At 43.6% G+C, this 22972-nt stretch overlaps 1 protein-coding gene across 2 annotated transcripts in view; it reads right to left on the reverse strand.

Moving 5' to 3' along the window:
* GRID2 (glutamate ionotropic receptor delta type subunit 2) overlaps positions 1 to 22972 on the reverse strand; it is a 997067-nt gene that overhangs the window by 394588 nt on the left and 579507 nt on the right. For both annotated transcript variants that reach the window (XM_048508854.1, XM_048508855.1), the window contains exon 4: positions 19730 to 19935. In XM_048508854.1, the coding sequence (XP_048364811.1) occupies positions 19730 to 19935 (206 nt within the window). The remainder of the gene's footprint in view (positions 1 to 19729; positions 19936 to 22972) is intronic.

Raw genomic sequence — 22972 nt, forward strand, 5'->3', positions numbered from 1 at the left:
AAAGAAAATAAAAAAGGATAATTTTTCTAAATGGCCATCGGTTGAACTAGAGGAAATGTTTTCCTTAATAAAAGGATTAAAGACTAGCAAGACTCCTGGTTCAGATTGGATGCCTCCAGAACTTTAAAAAACTTATTGTGAATGGTGGGCTCCAATTTTGCACTAATTTGCACATGGGGTCTGCCCCACAATAAGGGTACATTTCCTTTGGGGCAGAGTTTCCTTTATGGACAACTTCCCCCCCACAAAGTCACCACATTGCAGATTCAGGAAGTCCTGCCATTTCCAAGAGCAGACAAACTATGAATGGTTCTGTGCCAGTACAAGAAAAGTGAAGGAGAAGACTGCTCTGTTTCACTTGACCCATCTTTCTGGCTCCTCCTTGCCTTTCCTTGACCAACAGCCCTTCCTCAAAATTTACTGGCAGCCATTTCAGGAGGCTAGAGGAGTGCTTTTTAAAATATTGCTAGCAGTGGTCTGTCACTGGATCTATTAAAAACAAGGAACCCCCCACCCCAAACAATCCTGCCTCTCTTCCCTCTCCCATCCTCATGAGCCTCATTGTTGCCTTTTTGAAACCAGTTCGTGGGAGCCTGCAAGGCAAAATAAATGGGTGGGGGAACCTCACTTCGAAGGAAGGAGCTGCAGGTTAAACACCACGTGCATAATGGGCCTTTGATTCAACTGATAAAATTCCTGAAAAAAGGTGAAACACATTTGTTGTTCCGATACATGAAAAAGGTTCACCTCACTCTCTGGTCAACTATAGATCACACAGTCTGTTATCCATACCAGGAAAGCTGTATGCAGCCTATCTACAATGAAAACTTTGTAGCTGGAGTTATAACTTGTCAATACCAGGTCCAGAACAAATTGGTTTTTAAAAAGTTCATCTACATTACATCATGTCTACATGCTTTCCTTTCTTGCTAACAAATATTCATCATATCCTAAGGGGAAACTGTTTACTGCTTTTTTGGATTTCAAAGTGGCCTTTGAAAAATATTTCCTGCACAAGACTTTGAAACAAATTAAATCAGTTAGGAATTCCTAAACATCTGATTGTTTCTTTACACATATCAACATCCATGTGAATAACATGTCACATAAATGGTTGTTTCTAGTCCTGGTTACAAAAGGAGATAGACAGGAACGAGTTTTTGCCCCAGATGTATTTAACCTCTGCTTATATCATTTACCAAATAAATTGCAAACCCCATTTCCACATTCCTAGTGCTGCTCACTCAGTAGCAATTATACTTTATGCTGATGAGGCAGCCATTCTTTCTTGCTTGAGAGCAGGATTAAGGCACCTTCTCCAAGCTTTTGTTTTGTACTGTCATGATAATTTACTTACTATTAATTATGCTAAATCCCAAATAATGTGTTTTCAGAAATATCTATCACAAAGTAACGTCAACCCCTGGATTCTGGATGAGCACAGGACTGAGCGAGTGTCGAATTTCAACTACTTAGGTTTTCATTTTCTCTCTTCCAATAAGTGGAAATTTCATTATTTTCATCTCCTTGAGTCTGGAAAGGCAAAAATCGTATCCTTTCTGCTTTATGAAGCTCCAATTTGGTTTCTTGCTCTTTCCTCTAAAATTGAATCTCTACAATCAAAATTTCTACGTGCCATCATTCATGCACCAAACTGTGGCCCCTTCCGCACACGCAAAATAATGCGTTTTCAAACCACTTTCACAACTGTTTGCAAGTGGATTTTGCCATTCCGCGCAGCTTCAAAGAGCACTGAAAGCAGTTTGAAAGTGCATTATTCTGCATGGGCGGAATGAGCCTGTATTTCAACTTCCAACTTATATTTTGAGGCTGGTTTTGGTTCCATCTTCTTGTTAGCATGGAAGGCTGTGGTGAAATTCAAATTTTTCCTACTAGACCAGGATTTTCTTCCAGATCTTTTAAAATTGACTGAGCTTGACCATTTTGTATCTTCTTGGACAAAGAAAGTAGAGAGGAAAGACTTTCAGGCTTACTGATTTCCTGTCCAAGTTTTCCCTCAGACCTCACTTTAGTTATGAGTAAGATACTTAAGGATCTAGAATGAAGGGACCATCTTGAATTTTGTAATGATGCTGAAAGGAAATGTGCACCCTCATTCTGGGCAATGAGCACCCCGCCTTTTCCAGTACTGCCAGATTATCTGAAGTTCTTAATTATTCCAACCTTTGAAGACTTTTCTTCTTGGTCAGACGTAATCCAGACCGCTTTAACAAATTATTTGGTAGATTCTTAGAGAGGCCAATTGAACATAAGAACATAAGAAATAGCCTGCTGGATCAGACTGGAGTCCATCTAGTCCAGCATTCTGCTACTCGCAATGGCTCACCAGGTGCCTTTGGGAGCTCACATGCAGGATGTGAAAGCAATGGCCTTCTGCTGCTGCTACTCCTGAGCACCTGGTCTGCTAAGGCATTTGCAATCTGAGATCAAGGAGGATCAAGATTGGTAGCCATAGATTGACTTCTCCTCCATAAATCTGTCCAAGCCCTTTTTAAAGCTATCCAGGTTAGTGGCCATAACCACCTCCTGTGGCAGCATATTCCAAACACCAATCACACGTTGCGTGAAGAAGTATTTCCTTTGATTAGTCCTAATTCTTCCCCCCAGCATTTTCAATGAATGCCCCCTGGTTCTAGTATTGTGAGAAAGAGAGAAAAATTTCAGAACAGAAAGTCTACCCAAGAGGAAAGGCAAAGACAAAAACACCCATTTTTTATTCAGTTGTGATTTATATTCTCCCATAAGATCTTCTTTTAGTACTCCATTGATTTTACACTTTCTAGTATGTTCACACGATTATCTTTAATTTATGTGCTGTCTGGTAAAGATAAGGCTGTTACCCTTTCCATAGCTCATTATTTAATGGCTGTCTTGAAGATGCGTCCAAAGGTATAATCAAGTTACGCCTAAATGCTCATTTGCATACAGGCGCTCATTTTGCACTAGAACTGGAATGAAACTAAATCATTATAAATGAATGGCAGTGAAACTAATCATGACAATACTCATCATTATCATGTAAAATATTGTACATTATTTCAGATAATACCTCCTGGAATGTTTCAGTGCCATCCCGTAGTATAAGGAAGCAGCGTATTTAAACAGGAGATGAGAAAACCAATTCTTTCTTCATAAAGATAAGAGAATACACTGTTCTAATTTCCATCCACTTTCAAATACAAGTGTATTTGTCATATTTTACTGTGTCACGACTTGTGATTGCCTATTGTACTTTCAAGGTTCTATTAATCACTTCCTTTATGGACCACAGAAACATTTTAATAACCTTGGCTTACAAACATGTGCCCCCATTAAAGGGATTAATTACACACATTTTTGTAATGTTGGAGAACTAGTCTTATTTTTCTTCAAGTGTTAATTGATATTATGTACATATTTGGAAAGTGGGTTTTTTTGTTCACTGCATGCTTCTTATTTGCCTTATCAGACTGATGAAGGTATGCAGTGCCTAGCTAAAATGTACAACGTTTGACAATTAGAAAAAAGGAAGCTCTGCTGAAAAAAACAAATGCTGTTCTGACTTTTATCGGTTGCTGCTCTGCTTTCTTTTGCATCAGGGGTACCCAACCGTTTTGAGCCTATGGTCATATTTGGCATTTCGAAAGCAAAGGAGTACTGCTACAAAAATGGCTTTCACAGGAGGTGAAGCCAAATCCAAAATGGTTGCAACAGGACATAGAACCAAACAGAACACCTTCTTCCTCACACCCTCCAGGGGAGCGGGAAAATCTGAAAGGAGAATGGAACCACACAACAAGGCTGTTTCCACACAGCCAGAGTCAGCGGCTTCCCACCAGCATAAATGAAGCCGGTAGAGCATTGGGTTCATTTGCATGGCCCTATGCAGTCCTGACACTGCTGCTGCCTGAAGGGGTGGCTCTGCACTGAGCTGCCCAGGGTGTCTGTGAGGGACTTACCTTGCCTTCCTCTGCAGCTCTGGGCAGCTGGAAAGACATGCCGATGCTGCCCTCCGACCCTCAGGGGTCACAGGGCAGTGTGGGTTTGTCTTTCCAGCCGCTCAGAGCTGCAGAGAAAGGCAAGGTAAGTCCCTCGTAGATACTGGAGGGGCCAAAAGTGGTGGCCTCACACCAGTGCGGTTCGCACCATGCCAGCGGGAAGACGCCGCTTGGGCGGGCCCAGCTGTGCGAACAGCGCCCCAGGGACAGTGTTTTAAGTGTCCCTAGGGCGCTGTTTTTCACCCGTGAAGAAACAGCCTAAGAAAACCTCAGGTGCTCACCAGTCCTTTTGATCCTCTACTTGAAAAGCCTTTCACTTGAGACCCAGTGTAGTGGTTAAGAGTGGGGGACTCTAATATGGAGAACTGGGTTTGATTCCCCACTCCTCCACATGAGTGGCAGACTCCAATCTGGTGAGCTAGGTTTGTTTCCCCACTTCTCCAAATTCAGCCTGCTGGGAGGCCTTGGGCCAGTCACAGTTCTCTAAGAACTCTTTGAGCCCTACTTACCTCACAAGGTGCCTGTTATAGGGAGAGGAAGGTGGTTGAAGCCACTCTGAGGCTCCTTACTGTAGAGAAAAAGTGGAGTATAAAACCCAACTCTTCTTCTTCTTCTTGAATGAGGACAGTCAGTAACAAGCCCTGCCTTACAATGACCCTGCCCACTTCCTGAAAAGCTTGTCAGAGGCTCGAAGTGAAGTACTGGAGCATTTGATACTCATCTTTTTCCCCTTTTTGCACAGGTGTTATATCACTACAGTATAATACCATAGAGATTAGCTGTTTTTGTATGATACATTACAGAGCAGCAGGTTCTCACAGGGAAAGATCAAACACGGGCTGGCCGTGTACTCTGCATTTGTTAAAATCTCAGCCCCTCCCAAAAGCCATAAGATCAAAAGCTTTCCCTTTCCCCTGCTTTTTTTTTGAACCTGTGTTTGTTAATGTCCCAGCCCACTAAGCTGCATAGGCTGGGCACACTTGTTGGAAAGTAAGTCTCATTGCATTTGAGCGGGGGGGCTTATTCAGAGAGTCGTCTGTAGGGAGATATTGAACTGAGACTGCAGTGAAGGGCAGGGAATAAATCCAAATAATAATTATTGATAAAATAAAGGCATTCATTGCCAGTGGAAATGGTAGAACTTCAAAAAAGATGACGACTTTGAAGTAGGGCTGGTAATAAAATGACAACTTTGAAGCAGGACTGGTAAGCAGGCAAGTGTGGGACTGGAGTGACCAACCTCTAGGTCATAGGTGTCAAACTCGCGGCCCTCCAGATGTTATGGGCTACAGTTCCCATCATCCCCTGCCAGCATCATGCTGGCAGGGGATGATGAGAACTGTAGTCCATAACATCTGGAGGGCCGCGAGTTTGACACCTGTGCTCTAGGTGGTAGCTGGAGATCTCCTGGATTTACAATTGATCTCCAGGCGACAGAGATCAGTTCTCCTGGGAAAAATGGCTGCTTTGGAAGATATCTATCTTCTCTCCCCTTCCTAAACCTCACCCTTGTTAGCTCCACCCCCCCCCCCCTCAAAACCTCCAATCTGGAGGTTGGAACTCTATGTAGGCTGCACCTTTTAAAAGTGAAACAGTATCGTAAACTCCACAAAAAACAGCTTTAGGTACTTTCCTTCTGAAAAATCAATGCAAAGGTGGTCTGAAAAATAAAACAGAGAAAACAAACAAGAAAACTCTGAAGACCAAGAACTGGCAAGCGATACTGACAATAAACGAGGCTAAAATTGATGCAGTTAGAAAGATGAGCTGCAGCAGGAAGGACATGTGGAAACTTCCAGCAATGTAAAGAATTCTGACAGTATCCTACGTATGCCTAGAAGAAGAGGAAGAGAAAGAGGAGGAGGAGGAGGAGGAGGAGGAGGAGGAGTTTGGATTTATATCCCCCCTTTCTCTCCTGCAGGAGACTCAAAGGGGCTTACAATCTCCTTGCCCTTCCCCCCCTCACAACAAACACCCTGTGAGGTAGGTGGGGCTGAGAGAGCTCCGAGAAGCTGTGACTAGCCCAAGGTCACCCAGCTGGCGTGTGTGGGAGTGTACAGGCTAATCTGAATTCCCCAGATAAGCCTCCACAGCTCAGGCGGCAGAGCTGGGAATCAAACCCGGTTCCTCCAGATTAGATACACGAGCTCTTAACCTCCTACACCACTGCTGCTCCTGAACATTTTGTGGCCAAGATGTGCAAATTAAATTATGATTAATTTGCAGAGACTTGGCATGAGGATTAAGGGAAAAAATATTAAGGAAAGGAAAGTTTAGCTTAAATAGGTTAAAATGCTATGGGGTTCAAGGAATTATTTATTTATAAGGTTTATACCCCAACTTTTTTCTTAAAATCATAAGACAGTGAACGACTGTCTTTCCAGTTCTGTATTGAAACATCTGTTAGAGGTGAAAAATCACATTAAATCTACAAATGTTTCCAGAGGGGTTCTTCTAAGGAGAGTCACCTGAAGCTACGCTGCAAATTTGGTGCCTCTGCCCCAAAACACAGCCTCTCCAGAGCCCCCCAAAGATTCCCCCTAATAATCTGGAAAATAATAATCTGGAAAAAAGGGCTTTTTTTTGGATTTGTCTTGTCAGCTCCACTGAAGTGGTGCCTCTTTTTTCTGAATGCAAACCCACAGTCCACCACTTTTTTCCTGTATTCACACCTTTTCTTTCTTTTTCCAAATGACGTCCCTAATCTGTTGCTCTTAGCCCGTACACCATGCTGGCTGACCCTCCTGTTACTTGCACATATAATGCAGCGCGACAGCTAGAATCCTCCCCCATAATACCTATTTTTAAAATGTACATCTATTTTCTTTTTGTTCAAAGTGCATCTTGATATTCTTTTTTTTTCTTTTGTTGAGTGCATTGGGCAAAGAAATGGGGGATAGGAAAAGCAATTTGTGATCCAGATCCATCATATAGAGTAGTCAGGCAGACAAAATGGACAGAACCCACACACTTCCTTCTCCAAAGCAGGATTTAAATGCTTAAAACTTCATGGTTTTCACATAAAGATGGTGGGTGAAGAACAAGATGGAGGAAACACGTTGTGCAGACCATTTTTACTGCATTATTCTGACACCCCCTCCTTTTAACTGATGACGCCATCCACAATTTGCAAACAAACTGTGATCCAGATGGAGGAATAATCAAGCATATATCTTTTGCAAGACCCTTTTTTAATGATGTCTTCAGAACAAAGCCCACATCCCTACCTATAGTCCAGGGGTGGTTCTACCACATGACTGAGACAGATAAAATGCAGTATGGCTAGCCTGGATCTGAATGACTTCTAATATATTATATTTAATTCCATATATTCAAGCCAATGGCCATTGTAATTGACTTTTAACATCTGTTCCATTTACGAAATGTTACTGGGGCAATCCAAAGCTATTTTTAACTTCATGCCTATTTTGTGCTATTGACTTTGGGGGAAAAGCTTATATACTGTCACTGGACTGATATTAATCTCCTTGTATTGGAAATGTCACTAATATTGAAAAAATGATAGCGTTGGCTCAACAATAATTCCAAGAATCTACCAAAGGTAGTCTCCCTTTTTTTGGTCCTAGAACCTACTTCCCAGTTCCAATTAGCCTTCACAATTACTCACTGACAATAAAGAGTTTGTCGAAGGCTTTCACGGCCGGAATCACTGGGGTGCTGTGTGGTTTCCGGGCTGTATGGCCGTGTTCTAGCTGCATTCTCTCCTGACATTTCGCATGCATCTGTGGATCTAAAGATGGATCTGAAGATGCCAGACACAGATGCAGGTGAAACGTCAGGAGAGAATGCTGCTAGAATACGGCCATATAGCCCGGAAACCACACAGTACCCCAATAAAGAGTTTAACTACTACCCACAGGGTTTTAGCATATCTGGCTTCCTGTAAGGTCATCTTTTTGGCATTCCTGATACAAAGCAAGTCAAGAAATAGGAAAATATATTTTAAAAGATGAAACCAGCAATCAGAGCTGTCCTGTTGTTATGCATCTTACTCTTTATCTGATCCAGTGAATAGGTGTGGGAAAATCACAGATAACACAGATTCCTAATTTCGCAACTCTCTGTTGGCTTGCCTTATGATTGGGGCCTGCATGAAGAATGCAATTACTTTAGCCCAATGATCTCTTCCTGAAAATGGAGAGATGGAAAGTGACCATGCTGAGTTTTGGATCTTTTAACAGCGTTTGAGATGCTTCGCCAGTGAGGTGATGTTTGCTCCCCTGCAGGAAATGGCAGAGGCAAGCAGGATTGTTTTTCGATAATTCCATGCATGCTTTTCAGGTGTGACCAGAGGTTGTGATGGGTAATTGGTTTTACTCCCCAGGTGCTCGCCTGATACCATGCTTTCTTCTTTCTGTGCAACACTGATGTGAAATGGACAGGGTGAAGTGCCTTGGGTTTGAAGGATGCTGAACAAACAGTATGCTATTCCTCCTTCCACACTGGAGCCAATTTATATGATCAGCACATGTCCATTCTAAAGCTTCCTTGAGCTACATGACTTCAAGGAGCCATTAAGATATCATGTGTTTGCCAATGGGGGTGATAATTCAAATGCATAGGAAACTATGCAGTCTAATCAATATAGCTAATTCTCAACATGGTTCCATCACTGGATATGTAGGTATGAAGACTGGGGCCATGAACAGTCAAGACAAATCTTTCTACAAACCTGATAAAAGCCCCAGGTTCACAGAAAATTTGGAAAAAATATACATTGGGGGTTAATAACCCTTCAAATGATTGAAGCAGCACCTGTAGCTTTAAGAAAGAGATATCCTCTGAGATCTTAGTGGCTATCATGGGGTTTGCTGGACAACCGTAGTACTGCCCGCCTTTGATCCCTGGGTTCTGTCAGACAAAGGTAAAGAGAAGGAGAAGCCCCCCTCCCAGGACAGTTTTGGTCTTCCAGGCCTCTCTACTCTCCACCCCCTGTTTTGAAGGAAGGACTCATCAGGGCTGGCAGCAACCATCAGGTGACTCACTACCACACTCCTTGCACAACTTACACCAGCCTAGGAGCAACCAGCAGGCAACTCACTATTACTCAACAAAAGAAACAGTATGGATGCCAGACAAAGATCTGGGAGATACAGGTTTGAATCTTCACTTTGCTGTGAATGGATGACCTTGGGGCAGTCATTCATTCTCAGCATGACCCTACCTCACAGGGCTGTTGTGATGATTAAATGGAGGAGAGGCGAATGATATAAGCTCCTTTGAGACCCCACTAGGAAGAAACATGGGGTTTAAATGAATTAAATAAACAATAAAGCTGAAGACTAGAGAGGTATAAAAGGTTGGTGGATGGAAGGAGGGAAAGAAGCTATGGAGGGAGGAGGCAAGAAAAAGGAAATGAAGTGTCCCTCTGCAAATCCGTGTAGATTCCCTGCTTATCTTCATCTCAATATGCTGTTAAGCATTCAGAACTAAAATCCATGATACAGAGCCAGAAGTGACGCAGTGCAGATTTTGAACAGAGGATACCAATTGGCAAACATTAGTGAAATTTTATGGTCAACCTCTACAACTCCATACTCCACATTTTCCTCAACTGTAATAAGATCAATTGCCCTGTGGTCTTTCATGCTCCTCTGCTTGTATCTCTTCATAAATTACAGTGTATACATTAGTAATGGTGGGGTCATTTTCACCCCTGCTTTCATTGAATGGGGAAGTGAAATGAGCTTATATAAAGACAATGATATTTTCCAAATATATTGGCCCCCTCTTGTCTTTGCTGCTATTCTGCCTGATGTTGTGCTCAGTGGGATCTCCATGGTTTTTCACACCTATGATCTATGGGGCCTAATCAACCTTTACACCAGCTTAACAAAGTACAACTTTTGTTCAGTCAAGCCATCACATTTAATTTTGCTGATTGCATTGCTGGCTTGATTCCAAAGTATGTGTCGAACAAAATTAAGAATATAATTTAAACCTTTCTGTGCAAGACAAACATTGGAATGGGATGAGTTAATCAACTGGATATTCGTTGTTGCATTCACTCCTTCAGTGTAATTATTTCAAACATGGTTAATAGCTGGTAATAAATCATTGCTTTCTGGGGAGGTGTGTGCCTTATTTTTCTTTACCTCTCACCTTTGATGCTTGCCTGTTTTGCTCCATCTTTTCATCCTTCTGCCCCAGGCTCTCTTGTTCCGAATTGCTACTTGGTGTCCTCTGATCAGCTTTTACTCTGGAAATCTACCTTTATCAATATGACATGCAGATCAATGTCTTGTTTCATTGATAACTGATATTGCAGGAGCAGAGAAAGGCAAACAGAGAAGCAGAACTCTGTTGGGTACAATCCAGTGATTTGTTCCTGATTCTAATCCAGCTCAGCACTATATATGTAGAGACAAAACTGCCTTAACCCTTATTGGTTCATTGATCCATTGAGGTTGTCAATGGGCCTTTGACCACTCTCTTTGATCCCCCCCCCATGCCATGCGCTGCTCTCAGCGCGCGGCATCCCAGGCGCGTGCCTGGGCTTCCCCACGACCCCGCTCTCTGCGCAGGGTCATCAAAAGGTGCCGTTAAGAAGACCACCTAGGATGCCGTGTGCTGAGGGGGCGTGACAGCAGCAGCTTTGGGGTGGCTGCGCTGTTGCCGCCCCTGTTGTGGGGAGTGCCGGGGGACCCCGCTCTACTCTCCTCAAGTAGCGCGGGGCTTAAGGTAAGTGGGGAAAGGCCCACTGTCAACTAAGACTGGCAGCAGCTCTCCAGAGTCCTAGGCTGAAATCTTTCGTACTGCTTACTACCTGATTTGTTTAACCAGAGATGCTGGGTGTTGAACCAGGGATCTTCTGCACACCAAGTGGATGGTTTACCACTGAGCCATGGCCCCCACCCCAAAGTTTATTCATTCAAAATTTAATCTACTGATGAAGGAGGTTCACTTAAGCAAGCTATTTATTGTATGATGGGTGGTGGGGATAGAATGGGTGGTTCCTTAGTGTTGAGTAAAATTCATCTGAAGTATTGTCAAAGTCTTTCATGGCCAGAATCAACTGGGTTTTGTCGATTTTCCAGGCTGTGGGGCCTTGGTCTGGTAGTTTCTCCAGCTACTAGACCACAGGTATCAAAACTCGTGGCCCTCCAGATGTTATGGACTACAGTTCCCATCATCCCCTGCCAGCCTGATGTTGGCAGGGGATGATGGGAACTATAGTCCGCAACATATGGAGGGCCGTGAGTTTGACACCTATGTACTAGACCATAGCCACACAACCCAGAAAAACCATAAAACCCAGCTTTCAACTGAAGTCCAGTTGCTGTACAGCACAGTGGCATATTGGTGAGGCTTTCAGTAAAGTTTTGTGCAGGAATTTTGGTTGAAAATCTTAAATGTTTGAGACCAATCTGTCTTGAAGATGCTCTTCAATAAACCTGCCCATTAGCTGAATATCTCTCTCCCCCCCTCCCTCTACACACACACACACACACACACACACACACACACACACACACACACACACACACACACACACACACACACACACACACACACACACACACACACACACACACACACACACACACACACACAGCAAACTATTCCATCATAAAGAAAGAACAAGAGTTGTTGCCATTTCATTAACACTTATAAAAAGAAATAAAACATGAATAAGATTGTATATCTCAAGAATACTTCGTGATTCAGAACACTATGCTATCTATTTGCACTCTGCTGACTTTAGATCTGAAGAGAGATTAGTTTTTTTTCCATAACTGATAGAAAACTGAATTTTGATACAACACCCCAGTCAGTGGTTTACTAGAATTAACAGGATTCCTTACTACTAGGATTGATGCAAGCAGGACATTTATTACATTTGTGTGTTATTACAGAGAACACAAAGCCCTCTTTATAGGAACAAGTAGCACTCTGGCACATAGCATGCCAGTCTATGCACGGGAGAGAAAGTTCGGCTGCGGGAATTCTGAATCAGCTTGTGATTACAGCAGATGAAATATGGGATGCCAGCAAAGATTGCAAGCCTAAAAGCATAACAAGAATGAACAGATGGGTTGCTTTTGTACACTTGGAACAGACTTCATGTTGGGAAAGGGAGATCTCCAGTGGCAGCTGGGAACATATTTCCATGTTTCTAGAATGCAAACAGTCTTTAAAAGTATCCTATGCCGTTTCAGAACTGGAGAGAAAAGGATGTAAAAATTCTAACAGAAACTAAAAGAAATGAATTTCTTACATTTCAGGCTACATTTCTTCCATCATAGGTCCTTTATGCATTTCCCACTTACTGTGTGGATAAGAGCTTCAAAATGGGGCTATCCCTTGTCTCTCTGTTGACATTTTAAAGTGTCCGGGCTGATCTGCCATCCCCCCCCCCTTTTTATTCCACTGTGGACACCACAAACTGGCTTGAAAAAAAAGCAACCTCAAGGCTTGAAAGGAAAATAAGGAGGAAAAAAAGGCAGGCTGGAGCTCAGACTTTTCCTAAACAAAAAAAATAGCACTTCCTGATTGTCCTGAACTGGGGGCTAGTTAAGCTGGAGGAAAGGCAGGGAGGAACAACAAAACCTGGAGGAAGATAAATGCTTCCTGATTCCCTTTGCAGGGAGGGAGAGGTTGGGGAAAAGCTGCAGTTTACCAAATTTTGAAAACCACAGAGCTTTGCTGATCTGAGGTGCAGTGAGTTTGGAAGAGGCCAAAATAGATGTGTAACCAAAAATCTAAGCCAAAGGAAAGGTCAGCTCAACTGAGCGGCAGACTGCAAGTGAGCAGAAGGGTTTTGCAAATGGTATCAATGAGCAAAGTCAATTCTTATGTGATTTAAGGAATAAAAGAGAATAAAAACAGAAGCACAGTCAGTTAAGAAGACTTCATTTTTGCCACTATGAAGAACTGTGGCCACAACCATGCTCAATAAAGATATTCTCAAGCTGGGAACCCAAGGCAGGCAGGGGGATCCCACCCGCCATTGCTTGCTTGCCACCCACTCACTGGGCTGGCCACTTGCTGGCCAGTCCACTCACCTGCAGTGTTGCTTCCTCTGCTCATGTGTTAGAGTTAGCCAGAAGCAAAAGAAGTGTACTGTGCCTGCTCACCATGGCCTCTCCTCCTCCAGTAATTTGATTTATGATGCAATTGCTCAGGTTCCTCCTGCCCTATGCTCCCACTTCCAGGACCCATAAGAAACTTGAGGAGAGAGGCATTTTGGCAGCAGTGGCACCAAACTGATGCCCCACTACTCAACTCTCCTCTCTCCCCCCCCCCCCATTCTAACAGTGGTGTTTTTCGCACAACCAAAACAATACATTTTGAGGCAGGAAATAAACTAGCCCAAAATGTTTTATTTCCAGCCTGAAAATGTTTTAAATGCATCCTTTTCCCCAACTATTCTTTGGTTGAAACATTTTCTAACTGTTTTGAGTTACTGTGCCTATTTCTTTAAAACATTTCCCACACCTCTTCACAGTCCCCAGACTTCCTCTTTGGCACCATTTTCTGAGCTTGGTTCATCATCTTGCCAATTTATTTTTGTCAGTTGTTTGTTTATTTTGAGGCACGATACCTTTGAAGCTTCGAATGCAAGATTTTTGAAGAATCACAGCATGAGCCTTTGAAGCATTGAGGCAACAGGTTCACAAAGAAGTTTTAAAAGGATAGAAAAAGCACAAAATGGTGGGCAGGAACGGTCCGAAGGGGGGTAAGTGCAAACAAATGGGGGGTGGGGTGGAAAACATTTTGCAAACATTTTACACATTTTTCATTGTGCAGAAAAGGCCAGTATCATTGTTCATGCACCCCACTAAACCTTAAATGGGGGCAAATTAAACAAAACAAATTATGTGGATCAATGAGGATGGAAGGGAAAGGCCAAGAAAGTAACCATGACTGTCTCAACCATATGCCCAGTGGAACAGCTCTGTCTTACAGGCCCTGCGAAAATGTATTAGATCCCACAGGGCCAGTGGTGGGATCCAAAAATTTTAGCAACAGGTTCCCATGGTGGTGGGATTCAAACTGTGGCATAGCACCAATGGGGCTGGGTGGGGTACGACGGGGGCATGGCTGGGCATTCCGGGGGTGGGGCAGTGGCAAGGACGCAGCCGCTGCGCCGGTCCTTGGGCGAGAAACGAATGCACGCAGGCGCAGGCTGCCACGCACACCAGTGCACCCCTGCTAGACTGCCTCAAGTTCTGCATGCTACTGATGAGAGGAGGGGCGTTAACTAAGGCAAAAATCACGTGGAAAAATCACCAATTAGTAACCTCCTCTCGGCACACACAAATAATTAGTAACCTACTCTCAGGAACCTGTGAGAACCTGCTGGATCCCACCTCTGCACAGGGCCCTTTTCTCATTGGACAGAGTGTTCCACCAGGCTGGTTTGCATTGTGTTGCAAAGCACATCTCGATTCAGAACCTATCAGGAGTTTAAGTTCCACTTTCAGTGATCTTCCTCTCCCAAGAAGTACATACTTTATTAGTGGTGCCTATTAGAGAGATACCCTTAATGTTAGACTTGCAACAAACATCAAAGCAGTTCATGCCATATTTGAAAGCACTAAATGCTAATATTTTTCCTATATTTAAAAATTTATGAGTCGGTGCATCCATGGAACTATCAGTATATATATGTATATATTGTGTATATCCTTTATCCCTTGCCTAGGCAATCTTATTTGTTTTAAAGTGCCATGGCAGAGAAATTAAAACCATATATAACCCTGTGTGACATTGCCACTATTAGCAGTGCATTTTTTCATCATTCCACTCACCCTATGAACTTGTAAAATTCAAATATCTAATATCTTCCATCCTGCGGTACCAGGGTCTATAGATTAGAAGATTTAAATGAAGTATACAGCAGCTTTCAGAAGTGAATAACTACTTAATAAATATGCAGTACAGCTTTTTTTAAAAACACACACACACACACACAGGTAAAACAGACATTAGGACGAAGTAGTTGATGCTAACTTATTCCAAATTATATATTCTCCGGGTATGTTTGAGGGATAGAGAGTGTGTGTATACATTAGCAAGCCATTAAGATGCTTTACAGCATTATAGTATTTACATTTTCCATTGTGCTTTAGAATATTCCCTTGTAGTTAGCATAACAAACTACCTGAATGGAATGTTGAATGTATCTAGTAGAATGCAAGGTGCCCATTTTATAATGATCCTCTCTTTAAACTAGTATTTATCTGTCTAGAACCACCAGCATACTTATAAACCTATGGTTCTGCTTTATTTGTGCATCTAGTTAATTGTGCTCAGTATCATCTACTCCACAGGTGTCAAACTCGCAGCTCTCCAGATGTTCATGAACCACAATTCCCATCAACCCTTGCCAGCATAGCCAATGCTCATGTTGGGAGGGACTGATGGGAATTGTAATTCATGAATATCTGGAGGGCCGCAAGTTTGACACCCCTGATACTCTTTCGTATGGTCTCAGGCAGATAATGGTCTTTTTCAATACCTGCTGCCTGAGACTCAAGTGTTTCCAACCTCCAGCAAAGCTCTGCAGATCTCCCAGAATTGCAGCTGATCTTCAGATTACAGAGATTAGTTCCCCTGGAGAAAATGGACGCTTTGGGGGTGATTGTATGAAGTACCTTCAGTGTGGTGTAGTGGTTAAGAGTGGGGGACTCTTATCTGGAAATCTGGGTTTGATTCCCCACTTCTCCACATGAGTGGTGGACTCTTATCTGGTGAACAGGGTTTGTTTCCCCACTCCTACATGTGAAGCCTGTGGGATGACCTTGGTTTACTCACAGTTCTTCAGAACTCTCTTAGCCCCACCTATCTCACAATTGTGGGGAGAGGGAGGGAATGAGTTTGTGAGCTGCTTTGGCCCTTTCTATACGGGCGGGCGAGCTGGAGTGCACCAACATAATTGCTGTCGGTGCACCCCACCCCCCGGGGCTGTTCGCATGTCATTTTGCAACCCCCCAGTGCCCCAGTGGCCTACGGGACCGCCTTCACACAGGACCACCGCTTTCCCCCCCCTGCTCTTACCACCTCTTGGCTGCCGTCACTGTACAGAGGCCAGGGGACACACACCCATGGCCATGGCGACGCCTCCAGGGATGGAAGGCAGGAGGCATGTCCCCTGGCCTCTGTACAGTGATGGCAGTTTAGAGGAGGTAAGAGGGGGGAAAACAGTATGGGGAAAACCCTGCCTTCAACCAGGTGCCATTCACTCGGCAGCGGGTGGAAGGCCTCATTCTCCAAATGACTCACTCAACGAGTGAGTCAAGAAAACGCTGGTGTGGAGGGGCATTTGCCACTGAAGCTGCCCACACCAGTGTTTTTACCGGCCCCTCACCGCTCTAAATGGCCCATGTGGAAGGGACCTTTGAAACTCCTTATAGGAGAGAAAAGGGGAGTATTAATCCAAACTCCTTTTCTGCTTCTTCTCTCCGCCTTAAACCCTGCCCTCCCTAGGCTCTACCCCCAAATATTCAGTAAGTTTCTAATACGATTTAAATCATCTGTATGGGAGTTCATCAATGCGAAGGCACGGAGACCAGCACTCAAAAGAGGAGCTATAAGCAGCGATCAAGTTGTTTTGCTACTAATTAAAATAGCCAAGTTTACTGTTTCTTACATTTTCATTAAATGATGTAGACATAATTTTCTCATATGGCCCTTTCCGGTAACCTGATATTTAATTATTATTTTTTTTTAAAAAAAACAGCTCATGCCAATAAAGTACAGCAGTAAAATAAATGTGAAGGAATATATCAGACAGGTAATTAAAGCAGACGATAACCATAAAAACTAATGAGTTTTGAAGCAAATTATGTTATAGTTTCTGAATATTTTACCCATTAGGATATGAACATACACTCCAGTGGATGTCAGTGTATGAACCTTATATTCATCATATGTTATCTAATGAGCTGTTTTTATTTTTTTTAATCCAGGTCCATTACAAAGCACGCACGCGTGTGTGTATACATATATATTGAGAGAGAGAGAGAGAGAGAGAGAGAGAGAGAGAGAGAGAGAGCATCTGTGCATTTATTAAACATTATACTATATATGTGCTTTATCTAGTTTTATCATATGTAAATGCTGCCTTATTTGTGCATTTAGTTAATTGTGCTCAGTATCATCTACTCCACAGGTGTCAAACTCGCAACCCTCCAGATGTTCATGAACCACAATTCCCATCAACCCTTGCCAGTATAGCCAATGCTCATGTTGGGAGGGACTGATGGGAATTGTAGTGAATCACATAAATGAATCACAAGCAACTCATGGTGACCCCATGACCAGTGGGCAAGGGATAAGCAGAGGTGGTTTGCCACTGCCTTCCTCCACAAAGCTATCTCTGCCTTCTTTGGTGGTCTCCCATCCAAACACTAAACACAACCAACCATGCTTAGCTTCCCAGCTCTGAAAAGCTCAGGTTAAGTGGAGCTATACCAGTGGTGGCGAACCTTTGGCACTCCAGATGTTATGGACTACAATTCCCATCAGCCCCTGCCAATTGGCCATGCTGGCAGGGGCTGATGGGAACTGTAGTCCATAACATCTGGAGTGCCAAAGGTTCGCCACCACGGGGCTATATAATAGCCAAGGGCTGGCCTTCATTGGGATAGCCATATTCAGACTACAGGGTCCTTAGCAGCTACCATTCAGAGTTCTGTAATGTCAAAGAAACCTGAACAACTGCTGAAAAGAAGTTAATTTACAAAAAAAATTTGGGTGTAAAAAGAAAAGAACCCAAACAATCAAATAGTGATGATGGGGTGCGCACAGATTACATGTCAGCTCCTAAAGCAGCATTTTAGAATATTAATGGAGGAGAAACTGGAGGCGGAAGGACAGGGAAGCTCCCTTGGACTGATATTACATGAAGAATTTCTCCTCCATTCTCCTTGTGGGTCCTTGTGGGTTGCTGTCTGGTTTGAGGGGTGGGGAGCACAAGCACACTTGCAACTCAGCCTAGCCTGAAGCATGGACCTCTGCCTTGGCACAGCCTATCTTGCCCCCAAGCTCCAAGCCACGGCAATCAAACTACACTATGCTAATGCACTTTACATAGGTCTCATGAGGTCAACTTGGAGTCTCCAGCTGGTACTGAATGGCACAACTTGGTCATTATCAGGAGCTAGACAGAGCATCCATGTTACTCCCATTCTGGAGTCACCCCATTGGCTGCCTATTAGTTATTATCATATTACAAAGCCCTTCATGGCCTTGGTACCTCATCTGCAGGACAATGCTGTGCCGTGACAGCTTCATTTGTTGGGTCTCCTTCTGCCAACTTGCCAATGAGAAAAACAAACAGCTTCATGTGCATTTTCTGCAGTAGCCCTCACGTTATGGATTGAATTGCTTAATGCGGTTAAGGAAGCTGCCACACTTCTGGCTCTCCACAAACTATGCAAAACTGAATTATTTAGTAGGGCTTTTTTACACAGGTAATTAGGTTTGTACTGTAATGCAATGTTTCATAAAGATGCTTTGGTAAAGGTATAGGACTGTGGACTATAATACTGTGTACAATACATACTGTCTGTAGCTGGAAACGGGGATTTTTGTTACAGAACTTGCCAGTACCGGCACCTTTTTGAAGGCCCAATTTCTTCCTAATTCCTGAGGTGGAAATCAGTGCAGCCTTACTTATGAGTACTGATGTTTCTTCTTAATAAAATAAACACCTGGGTGCTGTGTGGTTTCCGGGCTGTATGGCCGTGTTCTAGCAGCATTCTCTCCTGACGTTTCGCCTGCATCTGTGGCTGGCATCTTCAGAAGATCTGATGTTGGGAAAGCAAGTGGAGTATATATATCTGTTGGAGTGTCCAGGGTGGGTGGAGAAACATTGTCTGTGAGTAACAAAGAAGGCAACCAGGTCAATAGTTGAGGGCATCTGAATAGAAGTATGAGTAACAATGAAGACTATAGCATGGGAGTAACAATGGAGATAGCAAGGTCACTGGTGCGAGCCTCTGAATAGAAGTATCCTGGCCTTTGTTTCTTTTGTCTATGGTCATCCTGTGTTTGTGTGGAGCTGGTTAGACACTGTCTTGATTCTAGTATTTTTCAACACTGGCAGCCAAGTTCTGTTCAATTTCATAGTTTCTTCCTTTCTGTTAAAATTGTCCATGTGCTTATGGATTTCAATTGCTTCTCTGTGTAGTCTGACGTAGTGGCTTTCAGAGTGGTCCAGAATTTCTGTTTTTTCAAATAATATTCTATGTCCAGGTTGGTTTGAAGATGCCAGCCACAGATGCAGGCAAAACGTCAGGAGAGAATGCTGCTAGAACACGGCCATACAGCCCGGAAACCACACAGTACCCAAGTGATTCCGGCCGTGAAAGCCTTCGACAATACATTAAAATAAACACTGTTTGGAAGTGTCTGCAACCTACTGTGTAACTTCTGCATTGTTTAGCACAATACGTTAATATTTGAGCTCATAATACTTCAACTCCTATTTCTGTACCAAAATGTATTGCTTTGCTTACTGGATGTCGCATCCTGTCAATTGTGTTTGACTTATCCTGTGCAATTTGCCTTGAATCTCAGTGAGAAAGGCAGACAATAAATAGCACAAGTAAATAAATAAATAAACAGAAGGAAGAAAAGGAAATTCTTATGGAATCTTCTCTCAGTAATGACAACAAAGGACTTTTAATCGAAACATGGATAACCTGAGAAAGAAACGTAAGTTCACAGAAGATGAATCATTGGGTGGTTCTCAAGCTTACCTCAGCAATGAAAGACTTGGCTGTTGATGGGTTCATTACCAGAATGGCCCGCCTCAAAGTATCCCTGTAGCGGTTCAGTTCCTCTATCCGCATGGTGGCAAAGAGACCTGTGATCATTTTATTGATGTTGTTCTCTACCTTCTGCAGTGCTACATCCATTCCCTGCTGAGATACTTTGTCCAAAAACTCTTGTATTCCACGGATATCTGGGGACATCAAAAGACCATCAAAACACTAATTAGCATTTAGAAAGAAAACAAAATTTTACTTGGAAAAAAGGTATTTTGCCTCATGACAAGCAACTACCCCCTAAAGACCATATTCTTAATATTCATTGGAAGTGTTCCTCATGACAGGTCCTAAAGTGCTAATTTGCGAGAAGGTGTTTTTTTTCTGCACTACTTGTTTCTTTTCAAAACAATTGAAAATGATATTTAATTATTCTTGGTTGCCTTCCTCTTTTGCTCATCATTTTGTTCCAGATTCTGACTAACCCTATGGAGCTCCAAAAACAGGTTTTTCTCATTAAATAACACCTGCAGAGAAGAGGGCAATAAGTTATCAAAATGTATCATGCAAATGCTTTTTTTTTTTGCCACCTTAGAGACAAGCTGGAAATCACACTATAACAATAACACACCTGTCATCAGTTAGGCTGGGGAGTTTAACTCAATAATGTGGAAACTTTGCAACAAGGACACTTGTACCAGCCACTCATGATAAACAAATGATATTTTGGAAAGAGGAAGCTACCGAGAGTGAATGCTCAACCGATGAGACCTGAAAGAAGCCCTTGAATAATGTCTTTGAGGAAAAACTTCTATACTGAGTACAGGAGCTGGAAAAGGACTCTAATTACACACAGTCAGTCTGAGGAAAAATGCAGCAACTAAGGTATCCTCCAGGCTCCCAACCTATCTTCCCACAAAGCTGCCAATCTTCGGGTGACTTCTGGAGATCTCCTGCTATCAAATTGATCTCCCAATGACCACAATCTAAAAAAAGGATACTTTGGAGTGTGCCCCTGTGGCATTATATCCCACGATCTAAAAAAAGGATACTTTGGAGTGTGCCCCTGTGGCATTATATCCAGTTGAGGTCCCTGCCCAGGCTCCATGCCCCAAATCTCCTAATATTTCACAACCCAGAGCTGGCAGCTCTATTTCTTTGGCCACCTCTTTATCCTAATTTTGGAAGCAATTTCTCCCCTTCTTAGCATTCTTCTTCTCCTACTTTCACATTCCTGCTCTGATATGGCCTGTATCCAAGCACATTGAGAAGTCCTAAGGGAAAGCAGCAATTTCTTATAGTTTTCTCCTTGATGCACATGCTCTGCTATTCCACTGAACCCCAGGAAAACATTTCAGAGAGCTCAGCGAATGGCAGCAGGAGAGGACATCAGTAATGCACATACACAAGCAGGTCTACATGAAACTGATTCATGCAGAATCATACCATGGGTCCATCAAGCTAAGTGTTGTTTACTCAGACTGGTAGTAGCTCTCCATGGTGTCAGGTACAGGCCTTTTGTATCACCTAGCTAGCACCTCCTCCTTAACATTGCAAATGCCAGGGATTGAACCTGGGACCTTTTACGTGAAAAGATGCTCTATCACTGAGCTATGGCCCCACTCAAATTGCCACTGTCTGGGTCACTGAGTATGGGGCCCATTCAGTGGTGGGATCCAAAAATTTTAGTAACAGGTTCCCATGGTGGTGGGATTCAAACTGTGGAGTAGCACCAATGGGCCAGTGGGCCACCTATCGGGGCATACCAAGCATTATGGGGTGGGGCATTCCTAGAGGTGGTTGTGGGTAAGGATCGCCGTCAGCTGTCTCGTCCTTTTGATCGGGAAACGAATGCACACAGGCGCAGGCTGCCACGCACACCAGTGCACCTCCTGCTAGACTGCTTCAAGTTCTGTGCATTACTGCTGAGAGGAGGGGCGTAACTAAGGCAAAAATCACGTGGCAAAATCACCAATTAGTAACTCCCTCTCGGCACACACAAATAATTAGTAACCTACTCTCGGGAACCTGTGAGAACCTGCTGGATCCAACCTCTGGGCCCATTATCTGGTTCCAGTAATGACAATGAAAATAGTGCTGTGTGGCCATGTGTATAAAGAACCTAAGGACGTATGCTGGACTAACAGTAAAGCTAGTATCTGCCCATGCTGATATAAAAGGACAATAAACATTTTTCATGCAAAAATTAGAAATCGTATTTGAATGGCACGGGAGCACACAGTGCTGCATGAGGCTGATCTGGGTTTGGACAACTATGGATCACTGCAAGTCCCTTGTTGGCTCTTCTATGTTTCTACAGGAAGAACAGGATCTACATCCATATTCTGTATAAATAAATGGCTGAACTCTCGAAACAAACAAAGTATTTGCTTCAGCCAGTGTTTTTCAGTCTGTGCTCTGGGAAATCCTAGAGTTCCTGCAAAGCCTGCCAGCATTTTTTATCCCACCTTTCATCCTCCTTTTTTTTAGCTGCACAACAACCCTCATTCTATGTTAGGCTGAGAAAAACTGGTTCAAAGTATTCTATTGAAGCTCAGAGCTGAAGGGAGAACTGAACCCAAGCGTCCACATTCTTAGCCTGAGACTCTTGCTTCTGTACTAGACAGATTTCTCAGTGAATTGTCTATGGATGTTTCCACATGGGCGGAATACAGCAACCCAGGGATGCTAAAAACAGCATCCCTGGGGAGGGGTTCACACGGCCGCCGCATCGCAGCAGCAGCAGCCTTGCAACCCCCGAGCGGCGCAAAGCAGCTGTTTCTGAACCTTGCTCCCTGGGCGAGGTTTTTCAGAAACAGCAGCTTCCAACCGCTGCCGTGCAAACGGCAGTGGCTGGAAGGCGCCATCCCCCCCTTTCCCGAATGCCTTACCTTCCCTCTGACCTTTCGGTGTGTCATCCAGGCCTAGGGACATGCCCCCCCTGCCCTGCAACTCCAGAGCTGTTGCGCAGGGCAGGGGGTGTGTCCCCTGGCCTGGGTGACGCGCCGGAAGGTCAGAGGGAAGGTAAGGCATTCGAGCGACAGCGCAGCGCTGCGCCGTCTTCCCCGCCCCTACCAGTCCCGGGGGGTGCGTCGGTGGTGCAACGCACCCCCCCGAGCGTGGCTGGTTGGAAGCGGCCTATGAGAAGAGTAATCATCTCTAGGAAGGCAGTTGTCCTCCATCATCAATCTTCCCTAGTAATCCAGAATTGCAAGGGACGTGACAGGTAGCAGT

The sequence above is a fragment of the Sphaerodactylus townsendi genome, linkage group LG10, assembly GCF_021028975.2.
Source record: "Sphaerodactylus townsendi isolate TG3544 linkage group LG10, MPM_Stown_v2.3, whole genome shotgun sequence".
NCBI classification, from domain to species: Eukaryota; Metazoa; Chordata; class Lepidosauria; order Squamata; family Sphaerodactylidae; genus Sphaerodactylus; species Sphaerodactylus townsendi.